At 41.5% G+C, this 25,481-nt stretch overlaps 1 protein-coding gene across 1 annotated transcript in view; it reads right to left on the bottom strand.

Annotated features, from left to right (window-relative positions):
• The window catches only part of LOC122564425 (SH3 domain-binding protein 5), a 72,239-nt gene that overhangs the window by 31,895 nt on the left and 14,863 nt on the right, over window positions 1-25,481 (bottom strand). Inside the window, exon 2 of the mRNA XM_043719268.2 lies at window positions 15,283-15,345. Coding sequence (XP_043575203.1) covers window positions 15,283-15,345 — 63 coding nt within the window. The remainder of the gene's footprint in view (window positions 1-15,282; window positions 15,346-25,481) is intronic.

The raw sequence follows: 25,481 nt of genomic DNA, 5'->3' as shown, positions 1-25,481 counted from the left end.
GACTGAAGAGACCAATGTTGGAGTGACAGTCCCGGTCGCAGAGGTCACACCTGTATATGGTCGTTGATCTGCTCAAGCTGCTGCACTCCAGCCTTCATGTCCGCTTGTCTGCTGCAGCGCTCATCAGCTTCCTTTCCCCTATTTTGAGGTGTTGGTTCAGGGTGCTTCTCCATCTCATGCAGTCAGCTTCAAGCCTTTCCCAGAACTCCGTAACAATATCAAACGCCATCAAGTCCCTCATACAGACATCCTTGTAGCGCAGCTGGGGATGCCCAGTTGGTCTCTTCCCAGTTGCAAGCTCTCCATAGAGGATATCCTTTGCCATGCGGTGGACGTGGCCCAGCCAGCTCAGTCTCCACTGCCTGAGCAGAGTGTACATGCAGAGAAGGCCAGCTCGAGATAGGACCACTGCATTGGACACTGTCTTTCCAAGAATATGCCCAGGACAAGGCAGATACTCAAGTGGAAGGTGTTCAGTCTTCTCGCCTGTGTGGCATATGTAGTCCACGTTTCACTGCTGTACAGCAGTGTGCTTAAGACGCAGTTATTGTAGACTGACATTTACATGCACAGAAATGGCAGTCTGGGTTGGGTATTCAGTTCCCTGGAATGAGTCTTAAATAAACTCAGAGTTTGATGACCCAAGTGAGCCAGAAGGGATGATTAAATAGCAAAGAAAAGAGAACAGAAAGTAAGAGAGAATCAATTCATCTAGCAGACAGCAAGAAAATATCCAACACTGAAACAGATAATTAAAATACTTCCTGAATTCCTGTGGGGAAACCTGCTAATGTTTATTTGCCAGTGGAAAATCAAACCAATTTCAAAATCTTTGTTGAAAATTCAAGTGCAGTCATTATTGTATCTGAAGAGCAAAGAAAGGGTTTGACTGAGAATGGTCCTGTGACAAGTGCATTGCTGTCCATTGAAAAATTATTGCATGCATAGCAATTTGCAAAGCATCCAGCTGTAAGATAATTCATCAATGAAACCACTGTTATCAGGCATTTAACTCCCAGAGGTCTCCAGTGCTGAATGGGGCCAGATGATTGGCCATTTAATACTAGAAACAAGATGAATAATCAAAGCGTACACAATGTATTAGCATTTATACCTCAACAGAATGTTCCCTCAGAACAAAAATAAGATTCACACGATTAAATTATTCGTGTTCTGGCTAGTCTAGCATACCAAAGTTGGATCAGTTCAAAATTTAACAGCCAGCAAGCCCTGAGGGAAAATTTGAACAAGACATCCACTTTACAGTGAATAAGATTACATGTTTTTATAACTAGACATCTACTAGTGTTATAAGGATCACATTTTGTCATTTTATACATTAGAGCTACTGGAGCACAATGCCTGAATTTGTCAATGCAGGGTATTATAGGATTTGCAGCATTGCTCTGTCAATTGCATTTCACAATGATGCTAACAATTCATGAAAACCACAAATCATATCCTTGAATTAATCACACCTTTGAATTTCAGTTGATTAATCTACAGATCAGCCATCCTGGTGAGATGATAGAAACAGATTGGGTTGATGCATTCAAATACAACCTGGATTGATTTCTTTCAGAAAAAAAGCGCTTTGATATGCAATACAAGTAATTGGGACATTGGAAGAACAAATCTGTTTGGATCTTTAGTTCAAACAACTCGCTGGCTCTGGGGAGGTTTGCACCTGCTCATTTATGCACATATTATCAATTAACAACAGGGAATGAATGCCATAATTAGTCAACAGTTCCATTATTATGGCATCACGTGTGCGCTTAATGGTAGAAAATAAACTAGATTGACCTTGCTCTTTTTAATTTAGCCTTTACTGTACTGCTAAAATAATTCACAGGATTGGCATGTGACATTCGATCCCAAAGAGATCAGCCACTTCCCAACATAAAAGGATAATAAAAGCTATTTAGAAATTTTAATTTGGAAGTGGAATGACTTCAGAACTTATGAAGCACAATGGAAGGGAGTTCAACAAATGCATTCTTATAGATTCTGCTTGCTCATGGAAAATATAACACTTGATCCACCTGTTCCTCCACTACATCGATGACTGTATCGGCGCTACCTCATGCTCTCGAGGAGGTTAAACAGTTCATCAACTTCACTAACACCTTTCACCCCGACCTCAAATTCACATGGATCATCTCTGACCCCTCCCTCCCCTTCCTGGACCTCTCCATCTCCATCTCTAGCGACCAACTAACCACAGACATCTACTACAAGCCCATCGACTCCCACAGCTACCTAGACTACACCTCCTCCCATCCTGTAAAAATGCCAACCCTTATTTCCAATTCCCCTGCCTCCACTGCATCTGTTCCCAGGATGACCAATTCCACCTTAGAAAATCCCAGATGGCTTCCTTCTTCCAAGGTCGTAATTTCCCTTCCCACACAGTCGACGATGCCCTCCAGTGCATCTCCTCCACTTCCCGCACCTCTGCCCTTGAACCCCACCCCTCCCAACACAACAAGGACAGAACTCCCCGGTCCTCACCTTCCACCCCACCAATCTCCGCACACATTGCATCATCCTCTGCCACTTCCACCACCTACAAATGGATCCCACCACCAGGTATATTTTTCCTCCCCACTCCTATCAGCGTTCCAGAGAGACCATTCCCTCCACGACTCCCTTGTCAGATCCACATCCCCCCCACCAGCCCTCACTCCACTCCAGGCACCTTCCCCTGCCACCACAGGAAGTGCAAAACCTGCGCCCATACCAGTCCCTTCACCTCTGTTCAAGGCCCCAAAGGATCATTCCATATCTGACAGAAATTTAGTTGTACCTCCACCAATGTCATCTACTGTATCAGTTGCACCTGGTGTGGTCTCCTCTACATTGGGGTGACAGGACTCCTACTTGTAGATCGTTTCAGAGAACACCTCTGGGACACCTGCACCAACCAACCCCACTGCCCCGTGGCTGGACACTTCAACTACCCCCCCGACTCCACCAAGGACATGCAGGTCTTCAGCGTCCTCCATCGCCAAACCCTTACCACCCAATGACCGGAGGAAGAATGCCTCAAAATCTGCCTTGGGACCCTGCAAGCACATGGGATTAATGTGGATTTCACCAATTTCCTCACTTCCCCACCCCACACCTTATCCCAGTCCCAAGCCTCCAACTCGGCACAGCCCTCACGACCTGTCCATCACCTTTCCCATCTATCCGCTCCACCCTCCTCTCCGACCTATCACCATCTCCCCCACCTTTATCCATCTATCGCATTCTCAACTACCATCCCCCCATCCCCACCCCCCTCCCATTTATCTCTCAGCCCCCGGCCCACAAGCCTCAATCCTGATGAAGGGCTTATGCCCGAAACGTTGATTCTCCTGCTCCTCGGATGCTGCCTGACCTGATGTGCTTTTCCAGCACCACATTTCCAACCCCGACTTCTCCATGTGTCGGTATAAACTGAGTGCCCCTTTATTACAGTTTTACACTGACTTACTCATTAGATTTAGCATCAGCATCTGTATCTGAGTGGCCATTCCTATTACGCAGTCCTCAGTCGTCAGGTAAATGTTCAATAACGTCAACAACATCATGCATTTATATAGTGCCACTGACAAAGTAAAATATCCCAAGGTGCTTCACAGGAGGTTTGCCAAATAAAATTGACATCAAGACACAGAGAGAAATTATATCTGATGGTCAAACGTTTGTTTAAAGAGGTGTGTTTTCAGCAATATTTCAAAAGAGAGAGGAGAGGAGAGAGAAGAGCGAGCGAGAGAAGAGCGAGCGAGAGAAGAGCGAGCGAGAGAAGAGCGAGCGAGAGAAGAGCGAGAGAAAAGAAAAAAAAAAGAGTGAGAGAGGGAAAAGAGCGAGAGAGAGAGGAGAGCGAGAGAGAGAGGAGAGCGAGAGAGAGAGGAGAGCGAGAGAGAGAGGAGAGCGAGAGAGAGAGGAGAGAGAGAGGAGAGCGAGAGAGAGAGGAGAGCGAGAGAGAGAGGAGAGCGAGAGAGAGAGGAGAGCGAGAGAGAGAGGAGAGCGAGAGAGAGAGGAGAGCGAGAGTGAGAAAGTATTTTAGGAAGGGAATTCCAGAGCTTTGGGCCTAGATAGCTGCCCAATGGTGGAGTGACGAAAATTAGGCATGGACTGGAGAAGAGCAGGGATCGAAGGCCTGACAAGCCGAAAGTAGTTACAGAGATGGGAAAGGGTGGAACCATAGAGGAATCAGAAAACAAGGTCAAAACTTGTAAAATTAAGGTGCTGCTGGACTGGGAAGAAATGTTTGAGTGAATGTAGAAGTGATGAGTGAATAGAACAGTGTGAGTTAGTGCACAGTGAGAGGTTTGAATGAACTCAAAGCTATGAAGAGTGCAAGGTGGGAGAATAGCCCAGAGAGAATTGGAATAATCAATTCGAAGTTAATAACTCCAAGGATTGAAAAAAGAACTGTGTTCCCATTGCATGTCAGTTCACTGTAATTTATCACATGCCTGTGTGTATATAAACATCCACCTACTTAAAGACAAACTATCAAACTGACACACAGAATATAAACCAATATGCAAATTTATGGAACAAACAGGGTAACTGTAAGAGTGCCGACCAGATTTCTACTACACTGTGTAAAAGAGTACTCTGTGATTAGCCTTCAAAAACAGTCTAGCTCTAATCCCACCACAACATTGAACAAGAAATAGAGATAAAGTTAATGGTAGTTGCCTTTTCCCTAAGATGGGGGATTTCAAGACTCAGGGGTGCATTAAGGTGAGAGGAGAAACATTTAAAAAAGAAATAAAGGGCAAATATTTTACACAGAGGGTGGTTTGTGTGTGGAATGAACTTCCAGAGGAAGTGGTGAATGTGAGGATAATTACAACGTTTAAAAGACCTTTGGATGAGTACATGAATAGGAAAGGTTGGGAGGGATATGGGCCGGGAGCAGGCAGGTGGGACTAGTTTAGTTTGGGATTATGGTCGGCATAATTGGTTGGACCAAAGAGTCTGTTTCCATGCTGTATGACTTTGTGACACAATAAATAAGGAAAATAAACAGCTTTCAATACAAACTAGATTGCAAACCTTATCAATTTCCTTGAAATATTAAAATATGCTTTTCCTGCATGACCTCTCAAGGTTAGAGTGATTTCTGGTTTAGTTGGTCTCTTCTCGCACAGCACATTAATTTGGTTTTTGCCAAGTTCCTTTTATATGTATCAGTGTTATTCACTTCAACTGTGCCGTAGAGCTGCAGTTTCCTTGTTTTTAGCACTCCAGAGAAAACCAGGCCACAACGGATCGTCACAATGCTGAGGCTTTAACAGGCGTAGTTTGCCCTGCTTTCTTTTGGGAGACAGGGATTGGGAGACAGGGCTCCAGCAATCAATGAGAAGGTAAAACAACTCATGACGCTTTGAAGTTTTTAAAACAAAAATAGTTGGAACAATAGAAGCAGCCTGAATGGGGGTGATCAAGCTTCAACCCACACAATCAGGGATTTTTAAGTTTTCAGCAGCAGTTGCTGTTGGGGGTATTGACGAAGTGAAAGCTATTTCCTTCTCTTGATTGCAGCAAAAAACTGAGAATTCTCTTCCTAGACTCCTGGACTGCATGTGACTGATTTCTGAATTTGCCTTTGGCCAGAGTGTGTTTATGGGATGTGACTATATTAGAACAGGTAATTAATATTAGTTACGATATCGGTTATCCAGTTAAATTTTCCAATAGAATTAAGTAATTCCAAGTTCTTCTTTCTTTTTCTGTATTTTAACTATTGTGTTTTCCTAAACATCAAGCAGTTTGACCAGTTGAATTGCATCTGGAACAAAGCACCTGACATTTACCTTTAGATTAGATTACTCACAGTGTGGAAACAGGCCCTTCGGCCCAACCAGTCCACACCGACCCGCCGAAGCATTCCCACCTAGACCCATTCCCCTACGTTTACCCCTGCACCTAACACTACGGGCAATTTAGCATGGCCAATTCACCTAACCTGCTGTTTTAAAAAATTCTCAAGGTCAGGTTCGTAGGAGAGTAGTCTGACACAGAACAAACGACCAAGAGGCGAGTCTGCTAGAATATGAGCATTTTATTCCCCGCAGCGTCGCCACAACCAGGTCTCATACTTACAACGGGTCTGGCTTATACTCACTCTACATGTTACCGGAACTGGGAGCCGTCAGTTCTCGTAGAGCGGTTGCCAACAACCCACGCTCGGCGGTTAAACGTAACCCCGGAGCAGACTCCCGGGTCTGGCTTATACTCACTCTACATGTTACCGGAACTGGGAGCCGTCAGTTCTCGTAGAGCGGTTGCCAACAACCCACGCTCGGCGGTTAAACGTAACCCCGGAGCAGACTCACCGAACTGGAGACTTTTCCAGCTGATATACTCTTTTCCAGATATAAACATTCATGTGAACAGCAGAGCAAGGCTAAAAAACACATTCCATTCTGGTTACATACAGATAAGAAGATTCACACGGGGAGGTGTGTAATAAGATTCACACGGGACTAAGCAACACCTCCATTCCGGTTAGATTCACACATGTATTGGGACATAATTTTTAACCGTTTCACCACATTCCACTGCTTGGCCCAATACATGTGTTACATTATGATTCACACATGTATTGGGACATAATTTTACACCACACCTGCACATTTTTTTTTGGACTGTGGGAGGAAACCCACGCAAACACAGGGAGAATGTGCAAACTCCACACAGTCAGTCACCTGAGGCAGGAATTGAACCCAGGTCTCTGGCGCTGTGAGGCAGCAGTGCTAACCACTGTACCACCGTGCCGCCCAAAAATAAGTAAAGGTTAGGATCTAGGCTACCTTGTTAATATACTTTGAGGGGGTCTGGTCTAGTCCATAACATGATCAAACTCTGTTTAGTAAAAGATAAAACACCCTTAGGTTCAAGCATAACTACCTATTCCCTTTGTTTATTTTTGATTATAAAAGAAGTTGCACCTTTTACATATTTATAAAATGATCAGAATACTGCTTTTCCTTCCTAGGTTGAAAATTAGAAACACTGCAATATCTACTGCACATAGACATACACTACAGGAGCAGGGCACTTTCCCCAACTGATCATGCTGCTAGCATCCAGTTATGTTACTCCTGAAGAAGTCAGATCCCAGAATTAAACCAGACTTCCCACATCATATTTTATTTGTGGTTAACTTAAGGTAGCGTTTTCCACTGAATCATAAGTATGCCAACTTGCACGTTTGGCATTAACAATAAAACAGAAGTTTACTACACGAAAGGGAATATTTTTAAAAACATCAAACTAAATATATTTGTTTAAAAGATGTTAAACACCCAGGAAGACAAAGTCCGATCTATTCCCCAACATTACCACTTTTCAATTCATTAAAATCCAGAAAAATCTTTTTTTCCTATCAAATCTTAGGTTAATTTATTTGCTTCCTTTCAGTTCTGGTTCTATGTGCTATTTCTCTTGGCCACTTCCACCAGAGGTCTAAAGGAACTTATTCCATTAGCTGCCCTGAACCAATTCCTTTTTCTTGAAGAAATTATTCTCTCAACTAACTTCAGTCAGGTCTCCTCTGAACCAAACTGGACCAAAACCATTTCTGTATCTGGGTTTTTCTAAGCTAAAACCAATCATTAATTATTCTAAATCCAAAAGCAAGCTTCTGTATTTCAAAGCCTCTCTCTCCTCTCATAACACCTCACAATATGGGCGGCACAGTGGCTCAGTGGTTAGCACTGCTGCCTCAAAGTGCCAGAGACCTGGATTTGATTCTAGCCTCGGACAACAGTCTGTGTGGAGTTTGCACATTCTCCCTGTGCCTGCATGGGTTGCCTCCGGGTGCTCCTCCCACAATCCAAAGATGTGCAGGTTAGGTGAACTGGCCATGCTAAATTGCCCACAGTGTTCAGGGATGTGTAAGTTAGGTGCACTAGTGAGAGGAAATGTAGAGTACAAGAATAGAAGAATGGGTCTGGGTGGGTTACCCTTTGGAGAGCCATTGTGGATTTACTGGGCCAATATGGCCTATTTGCACATTGTAGGGATTCAATGACTATAAATACATTCACCCTCCAGGCTGCTTTCAGTCATCTGCTCTCTTGTACACATACTAGTTTAAAATCAGTTATAAAATGACTGACCTGGTTAATTATAAACCCTTTCCATTTAATAGATCAAACGCATATGCCACAAGGTTAAAACCTTTCCTCTAACAAATTAATATTTTTATTTATTTATATCACACCCCACCCATCACAAACTAGTGGATATGCTCTTCATCTTGCCACTCTACTTCATTTAACCCTTTCAGCATAACATATTGCTTCCTTAATCATGCATTTATCTAGCTTCCAACTGAATGCATCAATATGGTAACAACTTCTATATTCTAACCATTTGTCATGTAATAAGGTTTCTTCTGAATTATCTTTAGCACATTAGTCATTAACATTGCTGCCTCACAGCACCAGGGACCAGGCTACGATCCTGGGGCAATTGTGTGGAGTTAGCACATTCTCCCCATGTCTGGTTTGGGTTTCCTCTGGTGTCCTGGTTTCCTCCCACAGTCCAAAGGTGTGCAGGTTAGGTGAATTGGCCATGCTAAACTGCCCAGAGTATCCAGGGATGTACACCTAGGTTGGTTGGCCATGTGGAGTTGCCCATAGTATCTGGGATGTGCGGGTTGGGTGGATTGGCCATGAGAAAGACAGGGTTATGGGATAGGTAGGGTCTGGGTGGGATGCTCTGAGGGTCAGTGTAGACTTGATGGGCCAACTGGCATGCTTCCACACTGTAGAGATTCTACATTTAGTGATGGTCATCTTGGATTCATGGTCCCTAGGTTTGGATTCCACCACGAGCCAAAGTATGTTCTCCACATCGCCTCATCAAACACCTTCATAATTTCAAAGATCGCTTTTGTGTCAGCTCAGCCCTCTTTAAGAAAGACTGCCTTTGCAAGTCATTCTCAATATTTCTATCTCTGCAACCTTGTAAGTGATCTTCATGCACACTATCAGACCATAAACAAATAGCAAAGTTATTTAACATTGAACAGGTAAACAAGCAGCATTCAATGCTAAAAACGTGTTGCTGGAAAAGCGCAGGTCAGGCAGCATCCAAGGAGCAGGAGAATCGACGTTTCGGGCATGAGCCCTTCTTCAGGAAAGAAGAAGGGCTCATGCCCGAAACGTCGATTCTCCTGCTCCTTGGATGCTGCCTGACCTGCTGCGCTTTTCCAGCAACACATTTTCAGCTCTGAACTCCATCATCTGCAGTCCTCACTTTCTCCAAGCAGCATTCAATGTACACTTCATGTTAACAGGAACTGGAAACCTCTACCATTCTCCTTGAAATACCGAAACCATTTGCTGGGTAATGAGGTGTCTCCTGAATTATCAGAAACACCCTTCCTGTGCAGCCTCTCCACATAAAGCTGAACATCTGTCATATAGTTACTTAGTATGTATACATCACAATGATACTACTGAGCCAGATTTAGCTTCACCACCCAGCTGAATCGCAACCTATTAATAAGCTGAGTCCTAAAAATATAATACAAACCAAACATCAGAAAACCCTAGCCACAGATCTAACCATGAAAAACAAAAGCTGAAAATGTATAGGCTGTACCATATCATGGATTGGCCCAGTCAACCTTGAAGCACTGATCTCAGAGATTACTTCTTCGAAGCCTAGAGTCAGACAGCATGGAAACAGACCATTTGGTCCACCTAGTCCACCCTGATCATATTCTTAAATTAAACCGCTTCCACTTGCCTGCACTTGACTCATATCCCTCCAAATCTTTCCTATTCGTAAACTTATCCAAATGTGTTTTCAACATTGTAACAGTATCTGCATCCACACTTTCTCTGGCAGTTCATTACAAATGTGAACTACCCCCTGTGTAAAACAGCTGCCCCTCATGTCCTTTTTAAATCTTTCTCCTCTCACCTTAAAAACATGCCCCCTAGTTTTGAACTCCAACACCTGCTGGAGATCTCCGAAGATTAACTCATGGAGTCAAAAGAAAAATGGATAATTGTAGATGATTCTGAAGACACTGAAGAGACCTTAAAACAGTTTTTTAAAAAATCATAATATGTACTTGCAACCAAGATCAATGAAGGAATTGGTAAAGTAAATTTGCACTAACTTCATAACCTTGAAGTTCTGTAAGGTACAGTCCAAAGTCCATATTGTCCCAGATTCAGAGGACTTGCCGAGCAAGTTTTCAAAGAACGTACACAGTGGCCACAAATGTTCTTTCAAACTCAACTTGACGTACTTGCACATATTTATTTTGTTAACCATGCGCTCTCTTTATACAATGCCTTATCTGACTTTCCATTTTTATTCGGAACTGAAACACTTAAGATTGGCTATTTTCAGGCTTCTTTTCAAGTCTAACCAACTGTTCAACTTGACACTTAAACTAACTACAGCAACTAGGCAGAAGTGGGTACTGCAGGTGCTGGAGGTTAGAGTCAAGATTAGAGTGGTGCTGGAAAAGCACAGCAGGTCAGGCAGCATCCAAAGAGCAGGAAAGTCAACATTTCGGACAAAAGCCTTCCTGATGAAGGGCTCTTGCCCGAAACGTCGACTTTCCTGCTCCTCAAATGCTGCCTGACTTGCTGTGCTTTTCCAGCACCACTCTAATCTTGACTAGCTACAGGAACTGTCAATGAAAACACAAGTTATTACTTAGGAACAAGAGGCCAACATTCAGTCCTTAGCACTGCTCAGAACCTACAGCGGCCACTACCAAATCGGTTAAAAACTGGACGGCCTGGTATAAAACCAACAAAAGGACACCCTTAAATGTAGCTCAACCCCATTTACCCAGCTTTGCTCCATATCCTGTAGACTACTGTGCAACAGAAAAACTAAATTCTGTACATCAGTCCTGCAAGCTCCAATGAAATTAGCATCTACACAAATCTTTGGGAAAGATGACTTGGAGGTATTGGACTGGGGTGGACAAAGTTAAAAATCACATCATAAATTCTGTGAACATGATCTTAACCTCCACAACCACCTGATAAAGGAGCAGTGCTTCGAAAGCTAGTGCTTCCAAATAAACCTGTTGGACTATAACCTGGTGTTGTGCGATTTTTAACTTTGGGAAAGAGGCCACCTAATTTCTACTACCCTTAAATAAAGCACACCCTGATTTGCCTCCGAATAGTCCAGCTCTAATTTCTCCACAGCAGCTGGGATTTAACTTTCCTGTTAATAAATCTGGAATATAAAGTTAGTGAGCCATGAAACTACTGTTAATTATCGTTCAAAACTCATTTGGTTCACTGATGTCCTTTAGGAAAGGACATGTGGATTTTAGACCCACAATAAAGCAGTTGACTTTTTCACAGCCCTCTGAAATGGTGTAGCTTTCAGTTCAAATGAAATTTGGGGTTGAGCAGCCACATTGCACAAAGAAAGAAAACACAAATGTTCTTAATTTCCTAATGAGACTCTTTATATATATCCATCTCAGGAATTTCTGTTAAGCACCAAATACTTAAAATTGAAGAATAATCCAAATTATGTGCTCAGGGGAATCAAAATCAAGTTTATGAAACATATTCTTGCTGTCTGACCCAATAAAAACCTATAGCTTTTCAGTAAAACTGAGCTGCACACCCTCCAAGGCCAATATATCCATCCTAAAGTTAAGACATGATGCAACAATTGTGTGCTTTTGAGGAGTTGTTTCGTAGCGAGTTTTGAGAAGATTTGTAGCTGAGGTTGAAGTTCAGGTTGTAGGTTTGCTCGCTCATTTCCAGACGTTTCGTCTCTCTACTAGGGTAACATCTTCTGTGGGACTCCGGGCAAAGCACTGTTGATGATTCCTGCTTTCTATTTATACGTTTGGGTTTCTTTGGGTTGGTGACGTCATTTCCTGTGATGTCATTTCCTGTTCTTTTTCTCAGGGGGTGGTACATGAGGTTGAATTCGATGTGTTTGTTGATAGTGTTCCGGTTGGAATGCCATGCTTCTCAGAATTCTCGTATGTGTTTCTGTTTGGAATGTCCTAGAATGGGTGTGTTGTCCCAGTCCAAGTGGTGTCCTTCTTTATCTGTATGTAAAGATACTAGTGAGAGAAGGTCATGTCGTTTTGTGGCTAGTTGATGTTCATGTATCCTGGTGGCTAGTTTTCTGTTTGTCCAATGTTGTTGTTTCTGGTCCAGATAGTATCATCAATGGGTTGATTTAGCTTAGTTGGTTGTACGGCTGGTTTGTGATGTGAAGTGATGTCAACAGCGTGGATTCAATTTCAAGTTACCATGGAAGATTCTTCATCTCAACCTCTCTCCCTCATCTGTGGGGAGGTGACTCTCAGGTTTAATCTCCAATCATCTCCCTTTAATAAGAGTGCAGTTTCATGGTAAAACTATGGCTCTTCACTTTTACCAATGTTTTAAAATGCAAATCATCTGAAGGTGCTTCTGCACCAATAATCAGAGACCGACAATTCTAAATCAGTTAAACTGTCTAGGAACCATTGTTGGAAGGAAAATGGTGTTGGGACATAAGCCAATGATTAGCACATATTTAGCAAGAAAGCAGAAAATTGAGACATCATTGAGTTGAGGCTTGATAGATAATACAAAAGATTCTCAAAGGAAGAAGGGAAAAGAACAGAAGGCACAAGTAGCCATTCAACTTGATGCAAGATGACTCGGTTGTCTGCTTTAGTGACATTTGAAGGATACTGGTTGACAATAACATGAGAGACAAATCCACTCCTCTCTTTGACAAGCAACCAATCAGGACCCTGGCTTTGACATGTTATTTGAAACATGGCGTCTCAGACAATGCAGGACTCCCTCAATACTACTATTAAATGTCAGCCTAAATTACATGGTTTCATGCAGGAATATTTCTTGTACCCACAAATAAGAGTATGAAGTCTAAGACCAGGTCATAAAATTCATTTGTTATTTTTAAAATCTTTCTTCAGATCCTCCTCTAGTTCTCCTAGATTCCTAGACTGAAATGATGTGATCTGTATTAACAATTCCCAAATTTTAGTTTCATGTCTGTTTTGACTACCTATCGCCAACGTTTAGGAAGCATATTAGTTAAATGCATTAAAATTTATGACCGTATGTGCTTCTGAATCAAGCAATACGTTTCCTCAACAACTTTTATAATTAGACTTCAAATTATCTTGTCCTAATTAGATATTGTTCCCATGAAACTATCTCACAAAGAACTTTCCAATATAACCCTTGCAAACAGAGCACAATTTATCTTTGATTCCTCTAATTTACAAAAGATTCAAGGGTGTCTCAGTGGTGAAAAACTTGCTTTTGAGACACAATATGGGTCAAGCACACAATGAATGAACACCAGCATCTCCAAACAATGAATGCTGACACACCAAAACAGCATCAGAGACAGGGCTGCATTGCCTGGGGCAGGTTCCTTGGGATCCAGAGTTAAACTGCAGCCTCAAATGGAATTGAAAGGTTCCAGTGCATATATTTAAAGAACAAGGGGCTTTTTCTTGAGGTCCTAACTTCCCAAAAAAACTCCAACTTGTGAAAGAAATGTTCTGATTACTTCCATTTCCAGATATACAACAATCTTGGATATTCTCATATTTGATGACAATTGTCTACAGGATCAGGTGAATAAGAAACTGGTTCAAGCCACTCATTTAGATCAGCATTCTGACTCACAGCAAACATTAGTTGACCTTTAGTGACTTGGTTCACATCAAATGAGATTATCTGCAAATTGATAATAATAACAACAGCATGTACGGCTTGATGTGCTTTTATCACATAAATTTGAAACGGGAGCTTACACAACCTATGGGAAGGATGTTGTGAAACTAGAAAGGGTTCAGAAAAGATGTACAAGGATGTTGCCAGGGTTGGAGGATTTGAGCTTTAGGGAGAGGCCGAATAGGCTGAGGCTGTTTTCCCTGGAGCTTCGGAGACTGAGGGATGACCTTATAGAGGTTTATAAAATCATGAGGGGCATGGATAGAGTAAATAGACAAGGTCTTCTCCCCGGGGTGGGGGAGCCCAGAACTAGAGGGCATTGGTTTAGGGTGAGAGGGGAAAGATATAAAAGGGATCTACAGGGCAACTTTTTTCATGCAGAGGTTGGTGTGTTTATGGAATGAGCTGCCAGAGGAAGTGGTGGAGCCTAGTACAATTGTAACATTCAAAAGGCATCTGGATGGGTATATGAATAGGAAGGGTTTGGAGGGATATGGTCCGGGTGCTGGCAGGTGGGACTAGATTGGGTTGGGATATCTGGTCGGCATGGATGGGTTGGACCAAAGGATCCGTTTCTGACTATGACAATGTTAGCCTTTTTTGAACAGCAGAATCACCTTGAAGAAAGTGATGTCCTAAGACAGAACTAAACTTGTCCAATGCTTACAAGCACACAACTATAACTGCAGCAGATGTAGGAATCTAATCCTCAATTTACTTTCATGGGGAGGGTGACGCACTCTCAACAGAGTCAAGTGGAGATCAATGAGAAGATCACTACTGTTTTAGTAGCAAATGCAAATCCAAGGTTCTTCCCCCTTACTGTTGGCTCATATTATCAAGATCAAGAGAAATTTGGAAAAACAATAACTGCCACTCATTTTGTTTTTAAATTTATTTGGTTGCGATTTGTTATTTTATATGGTTTTCTGTTAAAGTTGCTTTCTGATCTCCATATAGGATTATAATTTCCTGACCAATTGGTGGGGCAGTGGGGCTAGTAGTATGACAGGAGAAAAATGTCAGGAGGGGAACATGACATCTTCCCCTTACGTTGGCAGCATGAGCTCAAATGGTTCAAATGAGGGCTAGTTCCCATCTTCAGAGGCATTTTGTCTTGATCTGGCGGAGGTGGGCTTGCTGCCTTGTGAGGAGACATTCTCAGTAGGTGCTAGATCCTCTCATCAGTGCTGGGGCATGTGATGAACAGGACTAAAATAAAAAGTCTTTTAACATCATATATACTTGAAGAAAACTCCCCCCAAAAAAGCAAAAACAAACTACATTAAAGTATACATTGTGCTTTGAGGATTGACATTTTTAAGAAATTCTCGGCTCACGAGCATGAAACTGGTCTGGTTGTATTGGTAAGAAGTAAACATTACACCCTTAAACTAAAGCCACAATATAAATTGAAGGGAAGAAGGTACAAGACAGAAAAAAGTACACTGTTGCAGTTTTATAAAGAATTCCACTGGGTGAATTTTGATATAAAAATACAAAATATATTACATCATTTTACACATTGTGTCAATACATAGATAACAAATTTTACCTCCAGTTCAGTTTCCTGCCGATTAATAGCATCCGTTGACTGATTCAGTTTTTCAAGTTCCCCCTAGAACACAATTATGGAAATGGATTGAAGTTAGAAGCCAAAGAATAAAATAAAATCTGTCCACATTTACAAAAAAAATGCCTAACCACATTGCACCTTTCACCATGTCCAACTCCTGACTAGCATTGCCTCTAAGATTCTAGTGCTATGGACTGCTGACGAGATTCAGGACTCATCGTGACACAATGAAGATCGCGGTGACTCGATGATTATGTTACATGGAACGAAGCTGTCGCCAAATGAGATTAATTTGAGAACGTAATCTGAAACAATGATTGATCACTGTGGTTATGGCACAAATTGAGAAGTCAGCCTTTCGAGATAGATTTCCAGGAGATCTAAAAAGAATTAAAATCTAGCCCATTATATTTCAGCAAGGGCCAAGTTCATGGTCAGAAATTTAGATGCCACCATTAATAACCACCAATCAATCAATTAAATGCCCCTATTTCCAGTCAAAGTGCATTGTTTGTGGGAACATCGATCATATAGAGACATCATGCAGGAGTGGAGGAAACAGCAAAATCTCGGTCACGGCCCACTCACTTGAGGCCGTGATAGATCTAAAGCAAGTCTAGAAATCCTCAAATGCACAAAGATTTGGTATGGAAACTGAAGTTAATATTTTTGATCAGGCAGGTTGAGCATTATACTTAGCCAGAGAGCAAGACAAACAGCACAAGGAAGTCAAGAACTATAAGGCTGAAGATATATACTCCAAAACACACAGTAAAAATGAAAGTCAAAGATTCTCAACTTGCTTGCATTATTGAAACAGCTGCAACAGCGTCTATTAGGATGGAAGCAGAGTGTAGGAAGCCCTAAATCATATTCCTGATGCGAAACGGACTAGTTATTCCAATAACAGTACTCTTTCCTACCACTACAATCATATATTAATGTATTCCACTTCACCGAACATGAAATAAAGTCTTCTGATGGAAACAAGTTGGTTTAAGATACAGTTAAACTGGCTCGTTATTTACAGTAGAGATCACAAACCATACATATGTCATTGGGAATATGTAAGAGGGCACAAAATGGTCTCTGAACAGGGAAGACAGAATTATCAAATGAGTTACAAGCATGCTTTCAAATTTCATCAGTCAGCAGATAGTACAAATGCGATTTTTTTTTAGATTTCCTGTGAAAGCAAATTATTTCCAGCAGCTGAGTTGCCTATGAATAACCTTACATACATAAAGGATATGCTAATATCTACCATAAAAATTACTTAAGAAACATGCAAGTCTGTGATGCTCAGTAATGTACTGAATTAAGTCATGAAAGCCTGGCCTAAAAAATGTGATGATGAGTAATTCACACACAAAAATAAACTGAGTGCAGATTAAGGGTCTCTTCGGTGGAGTTTACGAAATATTATTTTGCCAAGATATACAGGAATTGTTAGAGAAACAACATCAAAGCACACAGGGATAGTCAATGTGAAAACAATAGCGAGAAGGTTTTTTCATTTCAAAGGATAGACAGAGATAGAAGAGTCAGTTAAAAAAAAGTTGAAAAGCACGTCTCAGAATGAACAATTAAATCTCCAAAAATCCCTTCATTCTGGGATCAAACACAAGAGAACTGTGGGAACGTGTGCACGTCAATTTCTTTGAAGTGGATGAGAAAACATATTGTTTTTGTTTATAGCTAGAGCAAGCGGATATGTTTTGATTCTATGTCTGATGTTATACGTGAAAAAAAAACTATTTAGGTATTGAAAGGTTAGTTTCCAGTTTATGGGCTGCCAAAGGTGATGGTGTCAGATAATGACCCACATGGATAATGTCATAAGGTGTGAAATACTTCTCAGTAAGAATGATGTCAAACAAGGTGTAGTCCCAGCAGTGAATGATGCTGCAGGAAGAAATGCAAAGAGATTGTGAAGAGGTCTTTGCAGAATTGCTTACAAGATAAGAACTTAGACAGAAATGTTATTGTTTCTGTTCAACACAAGTGAGAAAGGTTTCTGTTCTCTTACACAATAACTGCTTGCACTACAATAGGTTGCTGACATTATAAATTGGTGTTTCAACAGCCCCTAAGACAAAGTTTAATATGTTCACATCTAATGTCACTAGCAAAGTAAGGGTAAAGCAAGTTCATGTGAAGAAGAGTCATGGTACTGCATGAAATTAGAGTTCAGTGCTGGTCAGAGGTTCATGGTGAACATAAAGACTTAAAGGAGAAGAATATGGCTGGAGCTGTTATTGAGAGACTAGGTGCACTCATATATTTTATAATGTAAAGGTGCCAGTGTTGGACTGGGGTGGTCAAAGTCAGAAATCATACGACAACTAGGTTATAATCCATCAGGTTTATTTGAAATCACAAGCTTTCGGAGTGCTCCCACTTCATCAGTCTGACTTCACCTGACAAAAAGAGCAGTGCTCCGAAAGATGTGATTTCAAATAAACCTGTTGGACTATACCTCATGAGGATGAGAAAGAGACTCCTCCACTACTCTGTAAATCATTGACTTCAAAAAAGAAATCTAACAGAGAGGGAGCATGATAAAACCTCCAACCATCCAATCCTTCCTTCAGGCCAAGGTGAAAGTTACAAAGAAACTGAATGTTTGCCAGTATCCCAGAATCCACTGGGATTGAGTGGGTCAGGGTCTTTGGTTCAGACTAATCCATGTCCCACCATTACGTTGATTTGATAGCCAAAGTTCAGATTTGACACAGTGATGCTGAGACAACAGAATCAAGCTTATGGAAAAGAAAGATGTCATGCAAACAGAGGGGCTCTTATGGTGGGCTGGTAATGACCCTATCTCTGGGCTAGAAACTCCAGGTTCAAATCCCCTTGATGTGTTAACCATGGATGAAGCATTTGTAAACTGGCCAAAAGAAGGTTGATTGCCAGCCTGTCAATCATTCAGTATGCCCTTCAGTGGACAAAGAATGGGAATGTTTTTCCTGGTCAGCGATCCTGCAAAAAGCAATGGCAAACCTTTGCAATCAGTCCATTGCCCAAAAGCATAGATCAATCCAACAGAAATTAATGGCATATCCTTTGGGAATGTGGAGGAGGAAAGATGTCCTCAAAAGTTGGCCTTTAATTATTTAGTAACAAATTATATTTTTATTAAACATATACTGGTGTTAAGAAAAAAAACTAATTCTTTTGGAACTAATCAGTGATTATCATAAAAGAACAATTATGCAATGTGACCTTCAACATTTTCTAGTGCTTCAGTCATATCGTGGTCTGGGAACATTTACCATTTTAAATTTTAATGCATAAGTTAAGTGAGGAGGGTGTAGCATATTGCAAGATCCCACATTTAGCTATATTGCCCTCTCTGTTGGGGAGATGAGAGTAAGATTAGTTTTAATAACGGTTGCCAGCAGGTCAGCATGGTGGAACTTTCATCTTAGTGCAAGACACAGATTAAATTGAATTTCTCCTACTCATGAACAGTTTGAATTAACATGCAGCTGTACCTCGAATAATTTGCAAAAAAAAAACTTGCATTGCAAAGTTTGGCGCGAATTAACCAACAGAAAATGATGCAATGTTTACTCATCCTCAAACATTAGAACATTGAAAATCAAAGAATGAAAGAGATTATCGGGCATAAAACTGGTCTGTGGCAGAAGGACGAAACAGGCTCACAGCAAAATCATCAGTCATTTTAGGTTGTGCATACTTTCAGCTTTGGAAGGGATTGGAAAGGACAAAGGGTTGGAATAATCAGTAACCAATCCACCACATATTTTACATCCCTCTGCAACCATTAAGGTGGAAGGTCTGCTCACTTATCCATATGGTAGAAAGTGGGAAATATCAGAAGTTGGAAGATTGATGAAAACATAAAAATCAAGAAAGGTGTCAAAGGGTACCTGTCCATTGTAACTCTTCGAACCTTAAGGATATGTTGCCATGGAGCATTAATACTCAGTAACACTACTGTTTTTTGTCACACCTTTTAGATTGAGAGACAAGTGACAGCTTAGTATTTTTAATTTATTAATAGGCTGCGGGCATTGCTAGTAAAGTCAGTATTCATTGTCCAACCCCAATTGCACTCAAGAACACTGCAGCGAGCCACCTTGAGGGATTGCCATTGTTGTAAAGTAGATACTGCCAGGATTTCCAGCCCAGAGACAGTGGAGGAATGACCTATGGTTCCATGTCCATATTTTGCGGCCTAGAAGAGAAAATGCAAGTGATAGTGTTCCTGTGTTCTTCCAGGTGGATGGATTTATGGGTTTACAACATGATGGCACAAGGACCATGGGGCGTAACTGCAGTAATGTGTGGAAATCAATAATTCTGGTGGAATCCAAATGAAGCATCGATAGGCAATTTGTTGTTGAGTTACTGCCACTGATAGCACTGTTAACAACACCTTCCATCACTTTGATGATGATCATGGAGAGTAGATTAATGGGATGTTAACTGGTCTGATTGGATACGTCCCTTTTGCAAATAGCATATATCTGAGCACTTTTCCACAATGGTGGATAGAGGACAGTGTTGAAGGTGAATTGGAAGTGCTTGAGATTCAGGTGTGGATAGCTCTGAACCACAAAATCTTCAGTATCAGGATGTTACTGAGGTCTTCACTAGGTCAGCTGTTTCACAATATCACATGAGCTGAATTAAATTGTCTGAAAGCAGGAAGTGTAAGGAATTTTCCAAGGTGGATAACCATCAGAACGTCAGACTCAAGATGATTGCAAATTCTTCAGTCTGGCCTTTTGCATTGGTGCCTGAATGTTATGGTAATGGGCTGGATTCAAACTTGTCCCAATAAGATGAACAGATGGGTTGATACTTAACTTACAGTGTTATAGAATTATACAGCACAAAAACAGACCCTTCAGTCTAACCTGTCTGCGCCAACCAAATATCCTGAACAGATCTCGTCCCATTTGCCAGCATTTGGCCCATATCTCTCTAAACCTGTCCTATTCATGAATCTATCCATATGCCTTTTAAATGATGTAAATATCTCCGCCTCCACCATTTCCTTTGATAGCTCATTCCATACATGCAGCACTCTCTGTGTGAAAACATTACCCCTCAGGTCCCTTATAAATCTTTCCCTTCTCACCTTAAACCTTTACTTTCTAATTTTGCACTCCCCTACCCGGAGAAAAAGCCCTTGGCTATTAACCATGCCCCTCATGATTTTATAAAGCCTCTGTAAGGTCACCCCTCAGCCTCTAACCTCAAGGCAAAAAGCACCTTTGTATTCAGCCTCTCTCTATAGCTAAAACTTTTCAAACCCAGCAACACCCTTGCAAATCTTTTCAGAACCCTTTCAAGTTTAATAACATCTTCCCTATAGCAGGAAGACCAGAATTGATCGCAGTAGTCTAGAAATGGCCTTAGCAATGTCCTGTGTATCTGCAACATGAATTCCCAACTCCTATACTTAATACACTGACCAATGAAGGCAAGCCAAATGCCTTCTTCATCATCCTGTTTACCTTTGACGCCACTTTCAAGGAACTATGCACCTGCACCCTTAGGTCTCTTTATTCAGCAATACTCCCCAAGGCCTTACCATTATCTGTATAAGTCCTGCCCTCATTTGCCTTACCAAAATGCAATATTTTACATTTGTCTAAATTAATAGAAATTTAGAAAATCTAAATAGACAAGGTGTTTTTCCTGGTGTGGGGAGTCCAGAAGTAAAGGGCATAGATTTAGTGTAACAGGGGAAAAGTTTAACAGGGATGTAAGGGGCATGTTTTTCAGGCAGAGAATGGCGTGTGTATGGAATGAGTTGCCAGAGGAAGTAGTGGAGACTGGTACAATTACAGCATTTAAAAGGCATCTGAAAGGAAGTGTTGAGAGGGATATGGGCCAAGTGCTGGCAAATGGGACTAGATTAGGTTAGGTTATGGTTGGCATGGACGAGTTGGACTGAAGGGTCTGTTTCTGTGCTGCACATCTCGATGACTCTAGACTCAATCTGCCACTCCTTGACCCATTGGCCCAACTGATCAAAGTCTCATTGTACACTGAGATAATGTTCTTCACTGTCCACTATACCACCTATTTTGGTGTCATCTGCAAACTTGCTAACTATACCTCCCATATTCACATCCGAATCATTTATATAAATGATGAAAAGTAGTGGACCCAGTACTGATCCTTGTGGCAATCCACTGGTCACAAACCACCAGTCCGAAAAGGAACCCTCAACACCACCCTCTATCTACTACCTTCAAGCCAATTTTGTACCCAATTGGCTGGCTCTCCCTGGATCCCATGTGATCTAATCTTACTAGCCAGTCTACAGTGCGGAACCTTGTCTTGCTGAAGTCCATACAGACAAGGTCTACCGCTCTGCCTTGATCAGTCTTCTTTGTCACCTCTACAAAACAAAAACTCAATCAGGTTAGTAAGACTTGATCTCCCATGCACAAAGCAATGTTGACTAGCCCTAATCAGTCCTTGCCTTTCCAAATACACATAAATCCTGTCTATCAGGATCCCCTCTAACAACTTAGCAACCATTAACATCAGGCTCACCGGTCTATAGTTCCTTGGCTTTCCTTACCACCATTCTTAAATGTAATAGCACTTGAAATTCTGATTGTTTGATTTTGTTTCTGACCCAAGTTGCAAATCAACCCAAAGGGCCGGAAGTTTCAAACTCGTTGAACCAAAAATGAATCAGTATAGATTAGATTACTTACAGTGTGGAAACAGGCCCTTCGGCCCAACAAGTCCACACCGCCCCGCCGAAGCGCAACCCACCCATACCCCTACATTTATCCCTTACCTAACACTACGGACAATTTAGCATGACCAATTCACCTGATCTGCACATCTTTGGACTGTGGGAGGAAACCGGAGCACCTGGAGGAAACCCACGCAGACACGGGGAGAACATGCAAACTCCACACAGTCAGTCGCCCGAGTCAGGAATTGAACCCGGGTCTCTGGCGCTGTGAGGCAGCAGTGCTAACCACTGTGCCACCATGCCGCCAGTATGTTTCACGGTCAGAGACCATCTGTCAGTGGTTAATAACGACACTACATTCTGTTTAACTTTGCACATTTAGCGATTATCATATGGAATTCCACTATTTATGGGGGGGGGGGGGGGGGGAGCGAGTCTGTGGCCGGAAAAGTTAGGAATGTGGAAGTTTTTCGAAAACAAACTTTCCTTCCAGTCAGATTGAGGGTTGGAAAAGATCTGGGTGAAGTGTGTTTGTGGGTAGCTCAGAATGCAGTTGAAGGGTAGAGGGAGGGATAGTCTAGGGCAACGTGGTGGAGGTTAGAAGAGTGCAGAGGTCACAGGAGAAAACATGAGGGAGAGAGGAGGTCATCTGATTGATCACAACAAGGTTTGCTACAGGTAGCAATCTTCCTCCTCTCAGGCCATTAGCACTGCTTCAAAATGAACAGCACCACAAGGTTTATCAGCTCTCACCTCCCTCCAGATGCTGGGTTTGCTGAGACAAACCTATAGCAATTAAATTATGGTCTCCATTATACAGAAGTTGTTGTTAAACTTGAAAGAATGCAGAAAAGACTTACAAGGATGTTGCTGGGGTTGGAGGATTTGAGCTACAGGGAGAAGCTGAATAGGCCGGGGCTGCTTTCCCTGGAGTATCACAGGCTGAGGGGTGACCTTGTTGAGGTTTATAAAATCATGAGGGGCACGGATACAGCATATAGCCAAGGTCTTTTCTCCAGGATAGGGGAGTCTAAAACTAAAGGGCATAGGTTTAAGGTGAAAGGGGAAAGCTTTAAAAGGGACCTGAGGGACAATTCTTTCACAGAGGGTGGTACGTGTATGGAATGAACTGCCACAGAAAGTGGTGCAGGCTGGTACAATTACAACATTTAAAAGACATCTGGATGGGTATCCGAATAGGAAGGATTTAGAGGGATATGGGCCAAATGCTGGCAAACGGGACTAGATTTATTTAAGATATCTGGTCAGCATAGACGAGTTGGACCTAAGGGTCTGTTTCCATGCTGTATAATTCTATTACTCTAACTTCAAAGCATCTGAAAATAGAGCCTTATTTAAATACTTGAACACGGATCTGCCTCTCTGAGCAGATTGTTTGATGCATCCATTTCTCATGTAAGTCAGAAGTGGGCACATGAATGGCTGCTGGGATTGGGCACCACATATATTGACTCAACACAACCCCTGACGCAATTTCACCTACTACTATAGGAAAAGGAGTTATAAAATTTCTCCCACATAACTGCAATGGGACACAAAACAAGAACTGTCACATTACATAACTTTGTTAAAAATCACACAACACCAGGTTATAGTCCAACAGGTTTAATTGGAAGCACTAGCTTTCAGAGCTCCACTTCTTCATCAGGTGGTTGTGTTGTTGCAAAGTTATAAACTGACTTTCTAATGTCACAGAACAGAAGTCACAATAGAAGACAGTTTTCAGTCAGTCTCCTTTCAAGACTTTGCCACTAATTCATATTTCAGAATGTTGAGATCTTTGAAATCAGTGCATGCTTATAAAAGTACTCTAACTCACTTGGTACAAATTCAAAGAATATTCTGGAATCACAGAACAGTTCCAGCACAGTTCCAACAGCCTCCATTCACAGTCTCTGTCCAGGTTCCAACTCTCCAGAAGAGCACGTGATCTAATCCCACTTTCTCTTGAAGGAGAAAACCGATTTACCATCACTGAAGTCCTTCTTTAAATGGAATCACTCGCATAAATCTTTTCCACACTTTCTCTAAAGATAGCATCGGAAGATTATTTTGATAGAAGTAGTGTTCTATCAAGTAGTTGAAAGGGTTATAGGCAAAAAGCACGAGATAAGCACTAATTCGTTAATGATGCACATTTGAAGAGCTGGTGCAGCCACAACGGGCCAAATGGCCTCCTTCTGTGCCATGGTGGTTCTGTGATGCTATGCCACAGCCTTCCTAAAGCGCAATGGCCATTCCTAGAGTTTCCAAAGGCTGAACATCCCGAAGGATTTCAGCAAAAACAGTTAATTCTAGCTGCCTATGTGGTTGTCTTTTCATGCCTTTCTTGGAAGACACCCTGTCCCTTCTACCAAAGATATTACAGTTAGATTTGTCCTCATTGATTAGACACAATTTAAATCATATAACCAGCTTAGCTCAAAATCTTTGCATTTTAACACATGTTTGAGCTAGCTAACTAAATACACTGATAAATCCCATCCATGAAATTTGTGGGTTAACAATTCCTCAGTTTCAGAAACAGAGGTCAGTAAATTATTAACTATTTAATTTCCTTTTCAACTCATACAGCATTTATTTCAGAGATAGCAAATCAAATGCAGAAAATGTCAAGATTCATACAAGACTGACATGCAAGATAAATCCCTGACATACTCCTCAATGTGAAATGACATGAACTGTTCTGATTCCACAGTTGCGTCGTGTTTTTATCATACAGTGTTACTGAACAAAAATGGCAGCAAGTTTAACTTTGCACAGGCTGCGCTTCACTCACCACGCAGTAAGCTATTAACAGCATTTTGTAAGTGTGGTGCCCAGATAAGTAGCATATCACAATTCTGCAGTAACCACCAAACTGCAGCAGCAACAATGAGGTAATGAGGGAAAGATTAGATCTTTTTCTCAAAATTAAAAACATAAGGGTTTAAAAGACTCAGTGGAGATTTGAAAATTGAACAACAGCAACAAAAAAAACACCCAAAAATGTGCCCACAAGTCGTTTCACTGTTACTAGATGTTAAGTGATTGTTGGAGTTCTGTAATGCTTTGATAAAGCTCTTGAATATTTTCCTGACCCTAACTTTTCCTTAGCCCAAATCCTCAAACCAGCAAGGACGAGGTGATGGCATTCACAGCTAACTCCTCTCATACAGAATCAGATTTAGCTACAAGCTTCACATAAGATCACACAATAATCAGTTATTGATTCTGATGAATCAAATTGGATGGTGTGTCGTTACACAGCCTCTGTGGCTTCTGCTCATTGGGTTTTTGTTTTCAGATTCAGATAATAAGGACAACTGGATGGATTGTGATCTTAGCACCAGAAATGGAATTTAGGAAGAGGACACAAAGGTTCACAAAGCCAGCTAGCATAACAAGCCATTTTCCTCCGAGACAAAAACAGCAGAAGGACTGCTCACTCATAAGCAGTAGGTAGCTAGTTAAGCTA

The sequence above is a fragment of the Chiloscyllium plagiosum genome, unplaced genomic scaffold, assembly GCF_037043375.1.
Source record: "Chiloscyllium plagiosum isolate Xiang-an unplaced genomic scaffold, Cpla_swu_hap1 HiC_scaffold_34, whole genome shotgun sequence".
NCBI lineage: Eukaryota > Metazoa > Chordata > Chondrichthyes > Orectolobiformes > Hemiscylliidae > Chiloscyllium > Chiloscyllium plagiosum.
This window is presented reverse-complemented; position numbering and strand designations above follow the sequence as displayed.